At 43.6% G+C, this 19,771-nt stretch overlaps 1 protein-coding gene across 1 annotated transcript in view; it reads left to right on the top strand.

Moving 5' to 3' along the window:
- The window catches only part of SSC4D (scavenger receptor cysteine rich family member with 4 domains), a 307,544-nt gene that overhangs the window by 155,867 nt on the left and 131,906 nt on the right, over positions 1-19,771 (top strand). The window contains exon 4 of the mRNA XM_078679653.1: positions 5,695-6,000. Coding sequence (XP_078535779.1) covers positions 5,695-6,000 — 306 coding nt within the window. The remainder of the gene's footprint in view (positions 1-5,694; positions 6,001-19,771) is intronic.

Below are 19,771 nucleotides of genomic sequence, written 5' to 3'. Positions count from 1 at the left end.
CTTTTTTAACATTACCTGCTCATTCTCATCTCTCTGTCCATACCTCCTTCTGTGATTCAACTCACCACCTGTACCTCTTCTCTCTTTCTACCTCTCTTTATATCACTCTACCTAATCTGCCTGTCTCTTCCGCAGCACTCTCTTTACCTCACCCTCTCTCTACCTCTGTATCAAACTGACGTCTCTTTCTCTGCCTCATCTCTTTCTCTCTACTTCACCATTTTCTCTCTATACCTCTCCTCTATTTCTAGCCTTCAAAGTCTTTCTTTTACCTTCACTACACCCTCACCTATCTTTATATACCTTTTCTCAGTTTGCCCTCTCTGTCTCGGCACCTTCTCTGCCTTTGCATCGCTCACTTCTCTGTTTATCTCTACTTCTCACTACTTCTATCAAACTCGCTTCTTTTTCTACCTAACCCCTCTCATTACCTCACACCACAGTGTACCCCACTTCTCTCTCTGCATTTCTTTTTCACTGTCACTAGCTCTCTTATCATACTCTAAAATCTTACTCATCTCTTTACCTGTCTCTACCATTCTGTTACGTTTTCTACCTCTGTGTATCTTTCTTCTGGCAACCTCCCCTTCTCGCTTTACCGTACGTCTCTTCCTACCTCATCTATTTCTCTACCTGATCTGTGTCTCTGATTTCTGTTTCTTCTCTGAGAAGAGATAAAGGAAGCAAGGGCAAAGTAAAAAGGAGAAAATTATCAAATTTAATTTGATGGAATGGTAATTCTCTTAGCAGTGCTTTGCTTTTCGCTTTTACAGCAAGATTGCCAGATGTAATTAGAGGCTTATTTGTCAAACCATATGCAGCAATTAAAGCAACCATTTCAAGCACTGTATGCACGTGTCATATTTTAATATTATGTGCTGGTCGACTAATGTCATCCTAGTCACCCTTACCATACGTTTCCTATAGTGGGAGAAACAGGCTTGTTAGACAATTTATTATGCGTTTTGTTGCTTCAAGGCGAAATATTGGAGCCGGGCAGTAAAAACCTCATATTGTTTTTGGTGGCTCCATTTCAGAGTTTAATGTATTGTTTGGAATCACAAGGTCTTGAATTAACTGAAAATATGTATTAAATTCAAAATTGCTTTAAATAAGTGGGCACCAAATTAGTTCTTTCCCGGAAGCCCTAAAATAATAATAAACATGGTGCAGAGGTCTTGACCCTTGCCACTCTGGTGGAGGACTGTCTGCCTATTTGTGAGACCTGCCCTTGCCTGGTTGGGATTTCTTTGCTGTAATGGAAGCTGCTGCCACACCTCACTCTCATTATAACACTGAAGGTTTTCCGAGCGGTAATGCTTGCTCTGCAATTTTTTTTGCTTAGTAAAAACAAAGTTCTAAAGTTCGAATTTGTATTATCTGAACAACATCGTGGATTTTTCTCCCTGCTTATGGAGCTATTTAATACTTTTCCTGACCATATCTGCCATGCCTCGCATATTAGAGACAGGCAGAAAAAGTGTATGACAATCTCCCCCGCATTTAATAGGGTGGGACAACCATCACTGTGACTTAATGGCCCCTGGCGGACAGGCAACCATGCGTAAGACTTCAACGGGCAGAGCAGCGGGGGTTACTCTGGTGTATACTTGCCACTTTCCACAATTCTAAACAGATTAACTAGGTCATAAGTCTCCGAGTTGCAAAAAAATCATAAATAAGAAATACATGGAAGTTGGATGAGCCCTGTGTTATGATCTACTGTTTGCCTTTCCCCTTGCCTATGTATCTCTTCCCTACTGCTCAGCCAGAATGAGTGTTGGTGTGCTTGGAGATGTCTGGAACGTTGGATGATTGATGATGTTGTGGAATGCATGGGTGCCTGGTGAGGCTTGGAGTGTCAGTTGGAGTGAGCAGGGTGAGCAGGAGAGAGGCTGCTCCTGGTGGGGCATCACCTGGACTTTACATCTTCAAGTGACTTACACGAAGCTGTTATCTTATGAATAAATCTACAACATACTTATATACCACTTGGCTACAGAAGATCTTTTATTTACAACACTGGCGATGATTTAAAAGAACCTTCGTGTTGCTGAAGGATTACCCTGGAACTAAGGATTTGACTAACCACAGGAACTCATGAACTGGAATCCCAAGTAAGAGAATTCCCAAGAAAAAGGATTACAACAAATTACGCTCTGGTAAGCCCCACCAGTGTCCTTTGTCAACAGGACAGCCTGCAGACCAGAGCGTTTGATTTTCTTTTGACTTTCCTGTAACCTGTTTAACAGAAGTATCTGCTCTGCCTGTGTGCAACCTAAGTAGAACTGTGCCAAGACTGAGTTTTACCACATCCTGCTGTGCATTGTCAGTTTTGTTAGTCAGAATTTCCCAGCTACAATCTTCACAAAGATGCAGCAGGCTTGATCACCCTTCTGTGTTCCTCTGCTGTGCATGGACTCTGACAGCACGCTTTTTCTACATTCCTTGTGGGGGCAGGTGTGAACCTTCCACAGTGTGGGCACGGTTTTTCCCCATGAGCCCTTGGTGTGTTTATGCTCATAACGGTGCTCCAAGGGCATGCAGTATTTACAAAGGCAACCCCTGTTTTACCGTACCGGTGACCAGCATAGTTCCTGAGTTGAAATGCCACCGGTAAATACCCATGTACTGCAGAAAAGAAAATGTTATACTTTCCCATCAGAGAACTTGTTTACTTGGAATATTAACCTATATAAGAGATTAACTCTACCACGCCAACCACACATTTTGGCCAACCACGTTTCAGTCAGTTGAGGCGTCGCCGTCATGACCAGGATTGTGGAGCTTCTCAAGTTGAAGATGGCAGAAAATGCAAGCACATGAAGAGCACTGGCCTGCAGTTGTGTGGTGCTTTGATGGACAGAGCACATCTTTGATTTCTATTTCCTCTACAATGAGACATCAACTGGGAGGAAGAACTCACTGTATTGTGTTGCAGCTACATGGAGCTCATTCACAAGGACTTCAATTTGGGTGAGGACTTCGGGTGAGAGGTCGCTCACCGGAGTGAAAGACTTTAATTACACTGTTTTGGTGGGGGGGAGTGTGTACCTTGTAATGTCTTTGCTTCTGCTATTGAATGGAAAAGGGAAGGTGAGTGTGTAGTGTTCCTGGTTACCTTAGTGTGCATGGTTGTCAATATACTCTGTGTGTGTGTGTAAGGTCTCTCCCACCTGGTTACCTTAGTGTGCGTGGTTGTCAATATACTCTGTGTGAGTATAAGGTCTCTCCCACTATTTGACCCCTTGTTTTACCGTAGCCTTTGGTTTATCAACCACTTATTTGTGGTTATTTGTTGACATGATTGTGCTCTAGTTTTCCTGTAGCCTTTGGTTTATCAACCACTCATTTGTGGTAATTTGTTGACATGATTGTGTCGGTTTCCCGCACTGTAGGATTGTGTGTGTGAAGGGTTTTTCCCTGATTGGGCTACGTTAGGAGAATACACCTTCTTATGAAGCTTCTCTGTGTGTACCTTTAGATGAGTTTGTCACCTGTGTGGGTGAAAGGTTTTCCCTGTTTGGACTGTGTTAGAGAAGACACATTCTTATGAAGCTTCTCTGGTTTTACTTTTGAAATGTTTGACTTGAAGCTTCTCTGTGTATGCCTTGATATGAGTCTTACAAAGCTTCCCTGGTTTTACCTTTGAAATGTTTGACTTGAATATTCTAGTATTGTCTAAGCCTGATGCTTTTCTTGAAACTCTTTCATCTTGATTCTAGGTGTGTGAATTCGTTGACTTAATGAATTGTCTTGCATTTCATTCATTTGATATGTCCTTGATTCATTTGCTCAATGTATTTTCATGCATCTTTTACAATCTAATGTATTCTCCATTTTGATTGCCTTATGTACTTTCAATTGTTTTTATTGTGTTTTGGTTTCCGTAGGAAGGGGGATGTGTTATGATCTACTGTTTGCCTTTCCCCTTGCCTATGTATCTCTTCCCTACTGCTCAGCCAGAATGAGTGTTGGTGTGCCTGGAGATGTCTGGAACGTTGGATGATTGATGATGTCGTGGAATGCATGGGTGCCTGGTGAGGCTTGGAGTGTCAGTTGGAGTGAGCAGGGTGAGCAGGAGAGAGGCTGCTCCTGGTGGGGCATCACCTGGACTTTACATCTTCCAGTGACTTACCCGAAGCTGTTATCTTATGAATAAATCTACAACATACTTATATACCACTTGGCTACAGAAGATCTTTTATTTACAACACCCTGTTCATCCACTGGTCTGTTCAGCTGTCATTCACATTTTCCTTCCGCCCACTACAACATGCAGTATGGGCAATGGGCAGCCCTGACAAGTACCATGCTTGAGGCGTTACGCATTTTAATGTGGTGGTCCGCATCACTCCATTATAATGCATTGTCTTGCATTTTCAGCTTCTGTTGTCCACCTGACAGGCTGTGAGCCTGGTGAACAATTCAACTCTGTATATTACAAAATGTAACATATTGTAATATACAGAGTCGAATAATTCAGTTAACATGCCACTGCAGCGTCGCTTTCTATTTCTAGGGTGGTTGGGTCGACATCACGTCCTCTTTCAAATTAGTTTGCAGACTGAGGCTGCTGTATTTGCGCGCGCCATGGCATAACTGTAAATTGACGCCACAGGAGGGGCCCAATGGCTTGTACTGAGACAGGCACGAGCGTGCGCACTCTGCACAGTTTTGCTATTATGGGTCAACCCACTTCCATCATTAGCAGTCTTGTCCTGTGAGTGACAGCATTTTGCTTGATGACTTGTGCACCTCTCCCTAAAAGGAAGTGCACTTCAGTGCCAGGGCTGGTGAGCCAATATTTTTACCAATTTTTTTTTTTTTCATTCTTTGCCCTTTTTAGTTATTTGGCATCACTGTGCATTTAAACTACTAATTCAGGGTATAATGATTCAAGTAATTAGTCAGTGGTGTAACGTAAGCCCCCCGCAGCACTGGCGGTGCGGGGGGCACCAAAGTTCAGGGGGCCCCCTCTGCAAAAGTGGTAGGTGATATGCCGGGCGGGGGGGCTCAAGTTTTATTACACCACTGTGATTAGTACATTTTCTTTGGGCTAATACAAATCATATTTTATTGTTATGTGCAGTAAGAGTTTCTATACTTGTACTAAGTATATCTGCTGGCTAGGCAGAATACACACTGTTCTGTTAAAATTATATGCGATTGTTAATTTGTTTTTAATGTGAAAATTGCATTGCAAACATATGGCAACCACGTTTCCAAAGTATAATTATTTCTTGTATTTGTTCTTTTTCTTTTTGTGGCATATGTTTACAATGAAAAATATATGTAGCCTTCCTACCTACCTCACAAGGAGGCCTTATTAATTGGCTTAGCCAGTGCTTGTTCTTAAATATGAATCAGAAGCACTACTAAGGAATAACTCATCCCAATTTTCTCTTTTTTTCTGAACTGAAAACTTTAAATACATTTAAAAAAAAAATGATTTGCACGAAAAACATGCCAGGATTAGCACAGTGCATTTGTTTTCCATTCAGCTTTGCTGACAATCGCTATTTGGGAATTAGACAAAATGTGCATCATTAAATAGATTGCAGCAAGCATAACAGACATGCATGCTTTCAACACAAAATCGAGCTTTGATAGTCATGTAGAAATACTACATTTCATGTGCATTGCATGACCTTCTTTTCCGTTTTCTTGTATCCTTCCTTACCCTATTTACAGATGTGCGACTAGTGAATGGACGGACTCGGTGCCAGGGGCGCCTGGAAGTCCTCTACAAAGGCACATGGGGAACAGTGTGCGATGATGACTGGGACATTGTGGACGCCAATGTGGTGTGCCGGCAGCTGGGCTGTGGTCATGCTGTAGCTGTGCCCTCTGGCATACCATTTGGACAGGGCAGAGGACTTATTCTACTGGACAACGTGGACTGCAGAGGAAGAGAGTCGGCACTGCGTGAGTGCCGGAGCCATGGATGGGGCGTACACAACTGTTACCACTATGAGGATGTAGCCGTCATCTGCAACGGTAAAATTGCTTGGTTCCATTCATTAATGGGTGTGAACAGGGGGGGGGTGGGAAAGGTAGTTAGGATGGTGTGTATTACACACACCCTTCACCTCTACCACAGCCATTGACTCTAATGAAGTGTGTATTTACTATTCAAACTCCATGCGCACCTTGATACTGAGGAAAGGTATAATGAGGACCAAAGTAAAGGCTTCTGTGCTTTTATATATTACCTACTGGCGGTCGCCAGTAGGTATATATAGTTAGGATTTTTTCTCTATGGGATTTTTGAAAATTCTATGTCTAATAACTTTGGCGTTTGTGGACGGAATTGGCTGAAATTTTCAGGAAAATGGCACATTTTGTTTCTGAGCAGCCCTTGAAAATTTGGGGGGGGGTTGTCAAGGGGGGGCCGAGAAAAAAGGGGGGTCCCAAAACGTGTTTTTAACATTGAGTTTTCCATAGGGCGGTTGGCCTCACTTTTAGCCCGAACGGCTGAATGGATTTGCATGAAACTTGGCAAAATTGTAGGGACTGGTAGCCCGATGTGCCTTTTGTAGGTCTCAATATATGTGCTACAGTGGATTTTGAGAAATTAACGTTTAAAAAAAGATATATATCTGTAACAGCGGACCGGGCAGCGCTCCAGGACGCGTACTTTTCGCGCAACGGAGCTTTGTGAAGCGAAGCTGATTGGTTCTCCGGCATCTGTCAACATTCCAAACAGTCCGTAGCGGCCGCCATCTTGTCTCTCGGTAGGATCGAGAGACAAGAGGAGGCGAAAGCGAAGGGGCAAATGACCATAAGGGGGAATAGTAGATCCTCGCTGACCCCCTAGGTTTGATGTGGAGGTTTTAAAAGGGCCCCGCGGGGCAAAAAAATAAATAAAATAATAATAATCGAACGGCTGAATGGATTTGCACGAAACTTGGTAAAATATTAGGGACTGGTAGCCCGATGTGCCTTTGCTAGGTCTCAATATATGTGCTCCAGTGGATTTTGAGAAATTAACGTTCAAAAAAAGATATATATCTGTAACAGCGCTCCGCTTCGCGTAACGGAGGTTTGCGACGCTGATTGGTCATTCTGTCACTGGGCTATAGTTGGGCTACATCTGGCTGATATTTGGGCTACATTTGTTTTTTTTCGTCTCTGGCGGCCATCTTTGGGCTACATTGGGCTACATTGGGCTTCATTGGGCTTCATTGGGCTACATTGGGCTACATTTGGGTTCCAACATATATATAGGCCAATGTAGCCCAATATATATTTTTCAAAGTTAATTTTCGTAAAAACCACTGGAGCATATATCTTGAGACATAGCAAAGGCACATCGGGCTACCAGTCCCTACAATTTTGCCAAGTTTCGTGCAAATCCATTCAGCCGTTCGAGCTAAAAGTGAGTCCAACCGTCCTATGGAAATGAAGGAAATGAATGGGTAATTTGTAATTAGCAAATAGCTCATCGCAAACTAGGAATGGTAAAGAATCGCTATTTATTCCTTAAAGTTCGCTATTTAGGAAATGCAAAAAACTTTGATGATACATATGGCGGTTCATCTCTAACAAGATAAGAAGCATAGGGATAGATTTATGATGACTGGCGCATCACCAGGGATGTGTTAGTCATTCTGTGCCGCTGTTCCGTCACCTATGGCTCCACCCTGCTTCTCCCCCTCCCCGCCTCCCTGCCTCACCGTAACTCCCTCCACGGCCCGCGGCTGCTTATATCTCACCCTCCCTAATACACATATTACATTATTTGCTAAGAAGGTCTCTTTGTGTTGGTTTAGGGCGTGCCCATACTTTAGTGTCTTAGATTTGAAGGAATCACATCAGCATACACCAGCTCTCTCTTCATGTGAACCGCATCAAGTGTTGTGTATGTGTGTTCGGCAAAGCAATATAAAACCCGCCTCATGCCCAGAATTGGCAGAAGTTGCACTTATGTTATGAGTATGAAGTCGTGGAGATCAGACCTCATAACAATTCTGTATCGTGTTGTTCTTGAAACTTTAGCACTCGCAGTACAGATATAGTTTAACAAGCAAAGCAGATAGTAGAGCAATAACATATTATTCTCATGTAAACCACGATGAACTACTAGGTTGAAAGCTAAAGCAACAACTAAGTGTCGTGTGCAGAAGTTGCAAAAAAGGAAAAATGGCGTTTAAACCGGTAATGAGCCCATGCTAACTTAACACGGTGTAAAGATATCCAGGACGTAGATGACACCTCCCCATGATCTGGAAACGAACTGAATAAGATAATAGAAGTGCCATCTCATGAGAGCAGATTGCAAGTTTATATGTGGACGGTCCGCAAGGTAAAGCATTAAAAACTAGGAAAATTTAATGCTAAAGAAAAATAAAACAACCAAGTACTTCGAGTCTTAAGCCAATAGGCAAGGTAAATAATAAAAACTTGACAAATAAGTCAATGAATTGTCAATGAAATGCTAGTACTCAGCATATCAAACATGAAAAAGGTCTATGACATAACTGTGTATGCAAAATAAGCTGCAACAGCCTCCAATAGGAAGTCACCGTCTTCATCCGAAAACAGTTCAGCCATCCAATTTAAAAGCGGAAAAGAATATACGTGCTCTCCCAGCACCGGATCCTCTATCACCATCAGAGGACAGCTCGGTGGGTTTTCAAGAAAGCTCTGTTCCAAGAAAGACTGTGTTGCCGCCAGTAAATTCCAGGGACCAATTAGTCCATGCATCAATGCCACAGCCATAATCCTTTCGCCAGGACAAACCAACTCGTGAGTAATGATAGGAGTCATCAGCTGATTAAAGTCGACGTCAGGAGAAACCGGTCTGCAGAGACACAAATCAATGGCCCAATCAAAATCACAGGTCAGGCAGTGAAATACAGGCTGGACACAGGTGAAGTAGGAGAATCGAAAAGATAATCCATATGCCGTGCTTAATATCGCCAACGGCATTGTGCCATAATATTCTAGCATGCGATTGCGGAACAGTGTCAGCAGCTGCAGGGCGGGAGGTTCCATAGGAGGGACATCCATATTTAAAAATGTAAAAAAGCACAAGAGCGTCCGCTGGTAATGCAAGTAAAAATGGCAATCCACGAAGCAGAATGGAAAAAATACAATGAAAGAAAGTAGGGATGACTCGAAAGATTTTCTCAAATGAAGTCACGAGACCACTGGTAACAACTTTAAAAAAGTGCGCCAGGGCCTTTGTGGAGGATGCGTTAGAGATAGTCCGAACCATCTTGCTGAAATGGAAAGGCAAATCTGAATTGAAAAGGGTCTGCACCTCTGTACGGGTGTTCGCTATGTGAAGCACGAAAGTTTCACGGGCCGAACTCAAGGCCACCTCTCTCTGAGACAAAAGAGCTCTTATTCTTGCCATGCCGTTGAAATCTGCTCCCAAGGTTGGTATTTGTGGCAAGATTGAAAACTCCCTATGTTCATGTGTGGGAGGAAATAGAACATTTCTGCAGCAAATAACCCGTTCACTTACTGTTACGATAAAAGGAATACTTTTAATTAACCCAGATCAATCTTCATTATTGAGCATCAAATAACTACCATTTTCCAACAACTTGAACGTGGGGATGATAGCAGGAACTGGCGTGCCTTGCAACACGCAAGCCATATTTGGTCGGTGTTTGTTGCATGAACCGTGTAACTGTATGTGCCTACACATTAGTGAATGATCTGGCGTCTCAGTGCATTCCTCTCCATTCAGATAAACTTCTTGATCATCTTTGAAACATCTGTATGTGTATGGAAGCGACCAGACCTCATGAAGAAAAGCACTACCTAAAGGTTCATAACGACCTATTGGTATATATTTCATACAATTTGAAAACTTATATAAAGCAAAAGGCAGCGTTATTAAACCGTGGATAAGGCACGTTGCCAAAAAACCCGCAATCCTCTGCTGATGATGTCACTGAGCATGTCATGAATGATGTAATATGTGACATCATCAGCAGTGGATTACGGGTAATAGTATCTCTAGTTTACTCCCCTATAGCTGTCTTTCTTTTAACATAAGTGTCTGTTTCCTTCCCTTATACTTACTGTTTTTGGTTCGCTTCCGGTTCGCGTACCGGCGAGCGAACTGGGAAGCGAACTAAGAGAAATAGAGGTTGGCACAGTTCCAAATATTGTACCAATTTTTTAATAACGGGGAGGTAGTTCTGAAAAGAACTTTTTTTTTTATTGTTTTTGTTGTTTTAAATTTTTTTTATTATTTTTCGGAACATTTTTTTACTTTTTTTGAATTTTTCTGAACAGTTTTATATTTTTTTGGGTTTTTCTTGGAGGGGGCAATGAAAACGATTCATTGTAAAGGGCTCAACAGGAGCAACAAAACAAAAAAAAAGTATTTATTATTTTGGGCGTTTCGTACAAACTTGCATATGATAGTCAATAGCTCTGTTGATCAGAGTGATGCTTCTTTCTCCGTAGCAAATGAATCCATCGCAAAATACGCAGGTGTGTTTTACTTCACCAAATCTCATTTGTATATTTGGCACCATCTCCCTGCCCTCTGGTCCCGTTACTTCCGGTACAACAGATCTTCTGGCCATAATAGGGAGATTATCTAGGTCGTTCCGAAACTGTGCAGCACTGTAGTTGTTAGGATGCCACCTAGTCATATGGCGATGCATTGTGTAGTTTCCGAAACTGTATTTTTTCTCGGTTCCTCTGGACAGTCTATCTTGACATATAAGGCAAGTTACGTATCTTGCATTTACTTTTTTCTCACCTTTGGGAATTTAAAAAAATTGCCAAATGAAGTTTTCTTTCCGGTGAGACGTCCTGGGCTCCTCAGGCAAAAACTGCCTCTCTTCGTGCTCGTCGTCCTGTTCCTCTTCTTCCTCTTCTTGTTGAATTATAACTTGAGCAGGTGGTCCACTCTTCCTTGGATGTGGTGGAGGTGGTGGGGAAGCACCAGCTGAAGCTACTAAAGAAGCCATTGCTCAGTGATCACAAAGGGTCTTTCTCTCACAATGATGAAAGTCAGAGTGAGGAAAGAAGGAGGGATTTTCATCATTTGGGAAAAACAAGAGTTCTCAACCAATGAAAAGTGTTCATTTTAGATTATATGACCTAGTCTTACATCATTAGGAAACCAAAAGTGAAATGAACCAATGAAAAGTGTTATTACCAAGTCACATGACCTGCTGTGTTTACGTTAAGCGCTTTGCAGGGCCTCCCGGTTTGCTTCCAGAAACCTGCGCTTTGCAACTCGGTTCGCGTACCAGTTCGCTAACGTAGCACGTCATATGACGTATCACGCGACAACGTGAAACGTCATGCGGACGGGAGGCGTCACGATGTTGTTTTGTAACGCGGCAGTTGCGGTAAAGAAACGTTTACCGGCTCGCGGTCTATTTCGCGGCATTAAGGTCAGCTAACGGGAAGCTTCCCGATTCGCGAAGCGGGAACGAAGAAAAAAAAATATTTAAAAAAAAAATTATTCATAAACATATAAAATATATTTTTGGATTTAAAGAAGAATACATTTTACAGCTACAGATATTAGCTGTTAAAAAACCAATGAAATTCACTGAAAAAACCATAGGTTATAGACCATATATAGTTAGGAATTAGCATTTACAAAACCTTGAAAATTCACTGAAAAAACCATAGGTTATAGACCATATATAGTTAGGAATTAGCATTTACAAAACCTTATTTTACTCACACAAAACCATTGAAATTCCATATATAGTTAGTTGCACTAACTATATATCGCGCACCCGCAATCCACTGCTGATGATGTCACATATTACATCATTCATGACATGGTCAGTGACATCACTGATGACATCACTGATGACAACATCCAGTGATTATGTGTTTCTGTAAAGTTTAAATATGTTTTACATATTGAAGAATGAGTGGATGTATAAGTGTCTGAATGAAGGTTTTAGTAGGTGCGTGATTGACTGTATGAGTGAGTGATTAAATGCGTCTTACTGAATGCACGGGTTAGTGACTAAACTGTCTGAAAGTGTGCATCAGTATGTCTGTTGTTGTGCAAGCTGCTGCATGTGTTGATCAGTAGCTATATAAGTAGCTATATGGGTTATTGATTGGTTGCACAAGTATTTGTATGGGAGACTGAGTGTGTGTATGGCTGGCTGGGAGGTGTGTGACTCTGTGCAGATCAATGTGTACTTGTATCAGTGATTCTATAAGAGAGTAAGTATGTGTTAGTATATGTTTCAAAAATGTAAGGTGTTCTGTGTTTAACTGTATAGATGAGAAAATGGAAGTGTGATTGATTCTTTTCAGGACTGACTATGTGTGTGAGTAACTCCATGGATGAGTGACAGAGTGTGAGTGTCTGTATAGGTGTATGAGTGCATATGATAGTGTTGTAAAGATGAGTGATTGTATGTATGAATGATTGTATGAGTGAATGTGTGTGTAGACATAGGAATCAGTGAGTGCGTATGTAGTAACTAGTATTGGTGTGTCAATGGTTTCAAAAATTATACTCTCTATTTAACACTGGGTGTAATAGAGGTTATATTAGAGTGTGAGGAGATGCATTGTATTATCACATGAATGATATCATCAGTGATGTGATCATTGATGTCAAGTGAGATGTCATCAGTGATGTCATTTGAGATGTCATCAGTGATGTCATCAGTGATGTCACTGACCATGTCAGGAATGATGTAATATGTGACATCATCAGCAGTGGATTGCGGGTGCGCGATATATAGTTAGTGCAACTAACTATATATGGAATTTCAATGGTTTTGTGTGAGTAAAATAAGGTTTTGTAAATGCTAATTCCTAACTATATATGGTCTATAACCTATGGTTTTTTCAGTGAATTTTCAAGGTTTTGTAAATGCTAATTCCTAACTATATATGGTCTATAACCTATGGTTTTTTCAGTGAATATATATATATATATTTTTTTTGTTGAAGTTTCAACAAAAGCTTTATTTGTATAGTGTTGCACATGTACACAGTCAGTGGCCTACAACCCTGGGGCCGGCCGCAGTTATAAATTAAACAGAATTGTTCTCTCCACAGCCCTTTAGCCGACAACCCTGGGGTCCGGCGGCGAATTCTGCAAAAGTGATGCGGTCATGTAACATGTGAAACAGACTCTTATATTCATGTCGTGTATGGCCAACTTCATATTTTCAAATTTCGCATGTAGACGAGTAAATTAAAAGAAACATAACAGTAACTGTAGGACATACCAGGACAATACAGCACTCTGTCGCCACCTTCATAATACTTAACAGTAATCTCGTAGTAGTGAGGTCTATTCTATCCATTCGTGCTTAGAGCGGTCTGTGTCGACCCCTAATTTTCCACAATCTGTTGGACAGCCTCCCCTTCCATCTCAAGTGTGAGTAAATAATCTGTCAGATAACACCAGTAGTTTCTGGGCCGTGCCCTGTTGGGTAATTCTTCTTCATACGTTAGCAGAGTATCTTTGCAATATGTCATGTCCTTAATCCAGGTCTTGAGGGTTGGTACAGTGGTTCCCTCCCAACATCTGGAGATCTGTCTCTTAGCTAGTAAAAGCGCCACAGCACAGAACTTACGTTTTCCCGCCTTCACATTGGATATTAGGCCTAGTAAGCATACTTTCGCTATACATTCTATGTCAATCCCCACCAGTTTGCTAAGCAGATCAGTGACCGCCCTCCAATATGTCTGTATTTTGGAACAATGCCATGCTAGGTGTACAAAATCTGCCTCACCATATCCACAACGTTTACACCTGGCGTCCTCCTGCAGCCCTAATTTATGGAGTCTCATCGGTGTGTGGTAGGTTTGGTGTAAATATTTCAGATGCGTGATGCGGAGGTTGCCATTTGGGGTTAATAGTTTAAGGAGCGTGCAGGTTGTAGACCATTCCTTGTCCGTAAGTGGTTCTGGCAGGGAAGCGTTCCACCGCTGCCAGGCTTTGTCAGAAGTGTGTGGGATTTCGCTTTGAGCCGTTCTGTACATTCTGGAAACCAAATGTGAAGTGTTAGAGGACTCGATTATCAGTTGCAGTGTCTGCAGTGTAGGTGGTTCTCCTGGGTAGGACATATATAGTTCCTGAATTGCCCTCTGCAGTCGATAATATGTGAAGCGAAAAAGAAGTGTGGGGTTACTTATATAAGTCAAATCTTCCATTCTTTTGAAGGTGCCGTCATGATGAAGATCCCCAAATTTAGCAACGCCCACCATCTGCAGTATATTCATGCCTACCTTCTCTGCCGTCACTGATAGCGCAGGGTGATGTTGTAGTGGTAGTGCCGGAGCATATAGCGGTAATTTGTGAGCCAGTTGCCCTAGGGTTTTCCATGCACGGTTCGTGGTGTCTATTGTATTTATGTCCCTGGCGTGTAAAGGCGGTCACTCATGTGTCACTATTGAAGTGAGTGGCACCGGTAGTGCATCCCCTTCCTCCACTGTTACGTGTGTCAGATACGGGGTGGGGTGGTACCAGTGAGCTGCGTATTTGGCTTGTGCGCACAAATAGTAGAGTTTAAAATCCGGAACACAGAATCCGCCCTTATCGTATGGTAACGACAACGTGCGTAGCGCAATGCGCGCCTGCTTACCTGCCCAGATCAATTTTAGCACCAGGGACGTTATATTTTTGAAGACAGTATTGGGTGGCGTGATCGGTATATTATTAAATAGATAGAGGAGCTTAGGTAGGATATTCATTTTGACTATCGCTATCCTGTCCGCTAGGGATAGCGGAAGTTGTATCCATCTTGATACCTTTTCCTCAAGATCAGTGAGCACTCTACCATAGTTCGTCCTCACCACTTCTTCGGGGTCACGACTATACCAAATCCCCAAGTATCGTGTAGGGCCAGATTGCCAGTCAAGGGGAAAATCAGGGACAAAGGGGGTAGTTGAGTCCGTAAGGGGAATGATTAGTGATTTTTCCCAATTGATTAGCAACCCTGAGTGGCGGCCAAACTTTACATATTCCCGTAATAATGGGCTGAGGTTCAGCTCAGGATCGCGCACATACAAGAGCATGTCGTCAGCATATAATGAAATATGCAATGGTCTACTGGGGAAATGCAGTGCTGAATGATTATGCGTTTGCCTAATTATGCAAGCAAGGGGCACTAGTACTAGGGCAAATATCAATGGAGACAGTGGGCATCCCTGTCTCGTCCCCCTTGCAATACTGAAGGATTCTGAAATGTACCCATTCACTCTCACCCTTGCCTTTGGGTTCGTGTAGAGTAATGTTACCCATGTTATGAAGCGAACAGGAAAGCCCATTCTCTGCAATATCGTGTGAATATAAGACCATTCTATAGAGTCGAAGGCTTTAGCCGCGTCAAGCATCACCGCTACCGCTTTAGTTTGGGGTGTAAGATAATGGGACAATGCAAACAGCGTTCGTGTGTTGTGGGAAGTGTCTCTGGTAGGGATAAACCCTGCTTGGTCCGGTAGGACTAAACTAGTCATCAGGGGCTGTAATCTGTCTGCCAATAATTAAGCCAGTGTCTTCGAGTCCACATTCAAAAGGGACAGAGGGCGGTAGGAATCGCAGTAATCCGGTTGTTTACCCGGTTTTAGGAGAGTTACTATCACCGCCTCACGAAGGGACGGGGGTAACGTTGCTTGGTCAAAGGCCGCGCCATACATTTCGACCATATGGGGGGCGATCAAATCAACACATTTTTTATAAAACTCACAGGTGAACCCGTCAGGTCCTGGCGCCTTACCATTGGGTAGGGCCAGTATTATTTCGGTCACCTCTTCGACAGTGATGGGTTGTGCTAGGTATTCCCGTTGATGGTCAGATAGCCAACCAATGGCTATGTCCTTTAAATAATTTAACGTTTCCTGTGAAGGGGATGGTTTCTGAGAAGCATAAAGGCTTGAGTATGCCTGAACGAAGCTACGAAGAATATCTTCAGTGCATGTGTGTAATTTACCGCTATCATCATAAATTTGGGTAACTGTTTGATCTCCTCTTCCCCTACAAATTTTCTGCGCTAATACTCTTCCGGGACGACCACCCTCACCAAACTGTCGAGCTTGTGAACGTTTTGCGACATATTTCAATTCGTCGTCTGCGAATTGTTGGTGTTCTATCAGTGTTTGTTTAATCTCGCCTTGTATCCCCGGTCGCCCTGTACGTTCGTATTCACACTCCAGGGCCAACAGTTTATTCTCCAGCTTGGTGATCTGTGTTCTGATATCCTTAAGGATCCCCGCGGAAGTACTTATGCACCCCCCCCGAATTGTCACCTTAAATGCTTCCCATATCACACATGGGTCTTCCACTGTACCGACATTTAACTGAAAATACTCTTTAATTGCATCTGACACAGTAGTTACATATGTAGGGTCTAATAATGCACGTGCATTGAAGCGCCAACTGAAGGGAGGAGGTGTGTGGTGAGGTACACGGAGAGACAGGGCAACCGGATTGTGGTCTGAGAGCGTGCGAGGGAGTGTGTTAATGTGTGTGGTCCATGATAACGCTTCGTTTGTCCCCAACCAATAGTCGATCCTGGACCAACTGTCGTGTGCCATGTTGACGTGGGTTGCACCTGGTATAGTTGGATGCCTAACTCTCCATATGTCTCTAAGTGTTCTGTCTTTCAGGATGTCCCACAATTTCTCCCTGGCCTTCCTGTGGGGTTCTATAGATGCAATCGATCGATCTTCTGTGGTACATAAGGTTACATTAAAGTCCCCCCCCAAATAATTGTAGTGTCGCTGAATGTTAGTACGTGATCCCAAATCTCTTGAAAAAATTCCGGGGAATCAGTATTCGGGCCATAGATATTCACTATTGTAATCAATTGCCCTCTCAATTTCCCCGATAAGATTACATATCTACCATTTTTGTCTATAATCGTGTGATCAATCCTGAAATCTGTGCCTTTCTTAACCAGCGTCAGTACCCCCCTGGAATACGATGAGTACGCTGCCGATGTGCTCGATTCCGCCCAGCGTGTACCAATAGTTCTGCATACGGCAGGGTCTAAATGAGTTTCTTGCAGTAACGCTGTGTCAACGTGATGTCTGTAAAGAAAGGCAAAAATCTGACGAACTTTTTTGGGATTTGTTAGGCCCAGTACATTCTATGTTAGTAACTTCAAACTGTCTCTATTCATTGTATCTTCATAACAATAGTAATAGTAAAACCAGGGGTATCTGATGTATTTACTCTTAGCACAAGGAAGCATAAAAGGATAACATACATTTTCGACCTCTGAGTAGTTCTTCTTGGCCAGCGTACAGCAGTGCGTCTCAATCGTCTCAGTCGTACTGAAATTAACAACCCACAACTAACCCACATCCCACCTACTCCAGCAACCCAATCCTGCCGAAGCCATTGTTCCCCCAATAACTTGGATATCAACATAACTTGTCGGGGACCGCCCTAGTAGAGGTCCGCCGAGAGCGCAGTACACCATCCTAAGTGTAGGACGGGAGCAGATCAAACATTTTGAGAACAGATCACAGCTAGGGAACAGGAAATACGTACAGTATCAATCTACCCCGCCATGCAACATATCTGTTTAAGTCATGTTTAGCAGTATTTGAAAATCGGGGTATTTTGTAGTAAGGTATAAGTCCACCCGAAGTTAGATCTGGCATATGGGAAATAAGCCAGTAGCCCACATGTCCCAGCACTGCATTTCGGACCAGCTACTAGAGGCAATTGAGCAACATCACAGTCAGTCAATCAAGCACCATATGCATCTGATATGTCTCTAGATCAGTCTTCAATTTACCCTCCTGGAATGGGACTGTTAAATGTCTCAAGGCCATCTGTCCAGTGTATGGATATAGTCTAGTGGTTCTCACCCCTGGCTGATGATACGTGACTGGAACCAGAGCATTGGTAAGTACAGTATAGTGAATTGTCTTACCGTCAGTCCGAGTCTGTGTGCCTCTCTCTTCGATGCGACTTTTTACCTTTGGTCACCGTGGTCTTTATGAAGTCAATCGCATTTTTGGGCGTCGAAAAAAAGATCGGTTTGTCGTCCCATGTGATTTTCAGCCGAGCAGGGTATAACATGGCGTAAGGGATTTGCAGGTCCCGTAGTTTGGCTTTGACATCGTTGAATTCCTTGCGTGCTTGCTGTACTGCATATGTAAAGTCTGGGTAAAATGCTAGTTTGTTACCTTGGTGTTGGATGTCTCCTTTTTCTCGCGCTAGCCGCAGTATAGTGTCCCTGTCTCTGTAGTTTAGGATTCTTGCTATTATTGGTCTGGGTACCGCACCCGGTTTTGGCTGTGGGGCCAAAGACCTGTGTGCCCACTCAATAATGAAGATGGATGATAGGTTATCAGCGCCGAACAGGTCTTTGCATAACTGTTCCACATATTGCTCCATGCGGCCAGTGTTGGTTGATTCAGGCAGACCCGCTATTCGTATGTTGTTCCGTCTCGACCTGGCTTCCAACTCTTCCGATTTGGCCTTTATGACGTCGAGGACTTTCTCCATTCCGGAAGATTTAGCAGTCGTAGAGCGTGATCCGTCCTCCACCTCCGATATCCTCTTCTCCGCCGTTTCCAGTCTTTCTCCTTGTTTGTCGAGCTTCGCCGCCATGCTGTCGACTCTACCTGTTAAGTGGTCTAGTTTGCCATTAATGTCTTGCAAATTTGTTTGTATAGCTTTCAGGATGGATTCCATTGCGCTACCTTCTTGGGGATCCACGTCCTGATCGTCGTCCGTCGCTCCGTTTTGACCCCTTGGTGTTTTCCGAGTCTCAAAGTTTAGTTTAGGCTGCCTGTTGTCTGGTTTCCCCATGGTGACTTCTACAACGCACGTTATGGGGCAGCGGCTCGAGTCACACCACAGCAGTAGATCCCGCACCAGAGACACAAGGGGTACCGCCTTCGACACGCTGTAGTGAAAACAACACCTTTCATGCGTGTGCAGCCGGCTCTGGTAAAGTGGATTTTACCGTGCGGGTTGATGTCCGGTCAGGTCTGCCGTTGTCCACCCAGGGTCTGGCAACACGTGACAGTGTGTGTCACAGGGAGTCCCGCGTTGATCTATGAAGGACTCGTTATATACCCAATATGTTTATGTTCAGGTTTTCAAATAACCCCCGATGGCATTTCAGTTGCTGCTCCTTTCACCTTGAATCGGGTTCGGTCATACAGGTGTGAGACTCCAACCGGCCCAGTCTGCTGCGCTTACAAGGCCGTGGCCATGTCTATTCCATGTTTGAACATTTGTGGCGGGTGACAGGAGGTAGTCTAGGTTTCGCGCCTTTACATCCTCAATATAGATGCAGCGTTGCGTATTTTAGTTAGGCAAAACACAGTGCGCGCCGGAGGCGCAGCGTTTTACACGGAAGGGTTTCCTGCACCGCCGTATTTCTGCCAAGCTTGCGGTGTCGGGCAACATTTATAAGTATGAGGCATAAGGCGCAAGATACGGTCCTCCTAGACGGACAGGGACATCGCCATATTGCGCCCGCCAGCACGACATGCAATCGAACAATACTTCCGTAACCTCCACCACTGACGAGCGAGTGTTCGGGGGCCGTGCGCGCTAGGTAATTTCTAGTTGCTCACCGCTGGTCAGATGGTTGAAGCCTCTCAAAGCGGGGGCCGGTCGGGCGTTCATTCATCGGTTGTCCAGCCAGCCGCCATCTTGTCATCATAGACGTCCGATCTGTTGGAGCCTCCTCACCAGCCACGATGCACCGCAGGTTGTGTAGGTGCACACTCCGGGGCTCCGGAGAGTCGTCTTCTTGCTGGGCATGAACGGCGCTGGCAAGTTCCTGTTCGTTCTGCGATGAGAGGCTTCCGCTCCTTGTCTATGCGG

The sequence above is a fragment of the Lissotriton helveticus genome, chromosome 3_1 (genome assembly GCF_964261635.1).
Source record: "Lissotriton helveticus chromosome 3_1, aLisHel1.1, whole genome shotgun sequence".
Lineage (NCBI taxonomy): Eukaryota > Metazoa > Chordata > Amphibia > Caudata > Salamandridae > Lissotriton > Lissotriton helveticus.
The sequence above is the reverse complement of the archived record's forward strand: the minus strand, read 5'-3'. Positions and strand labels throughout refer to the sequence as shown.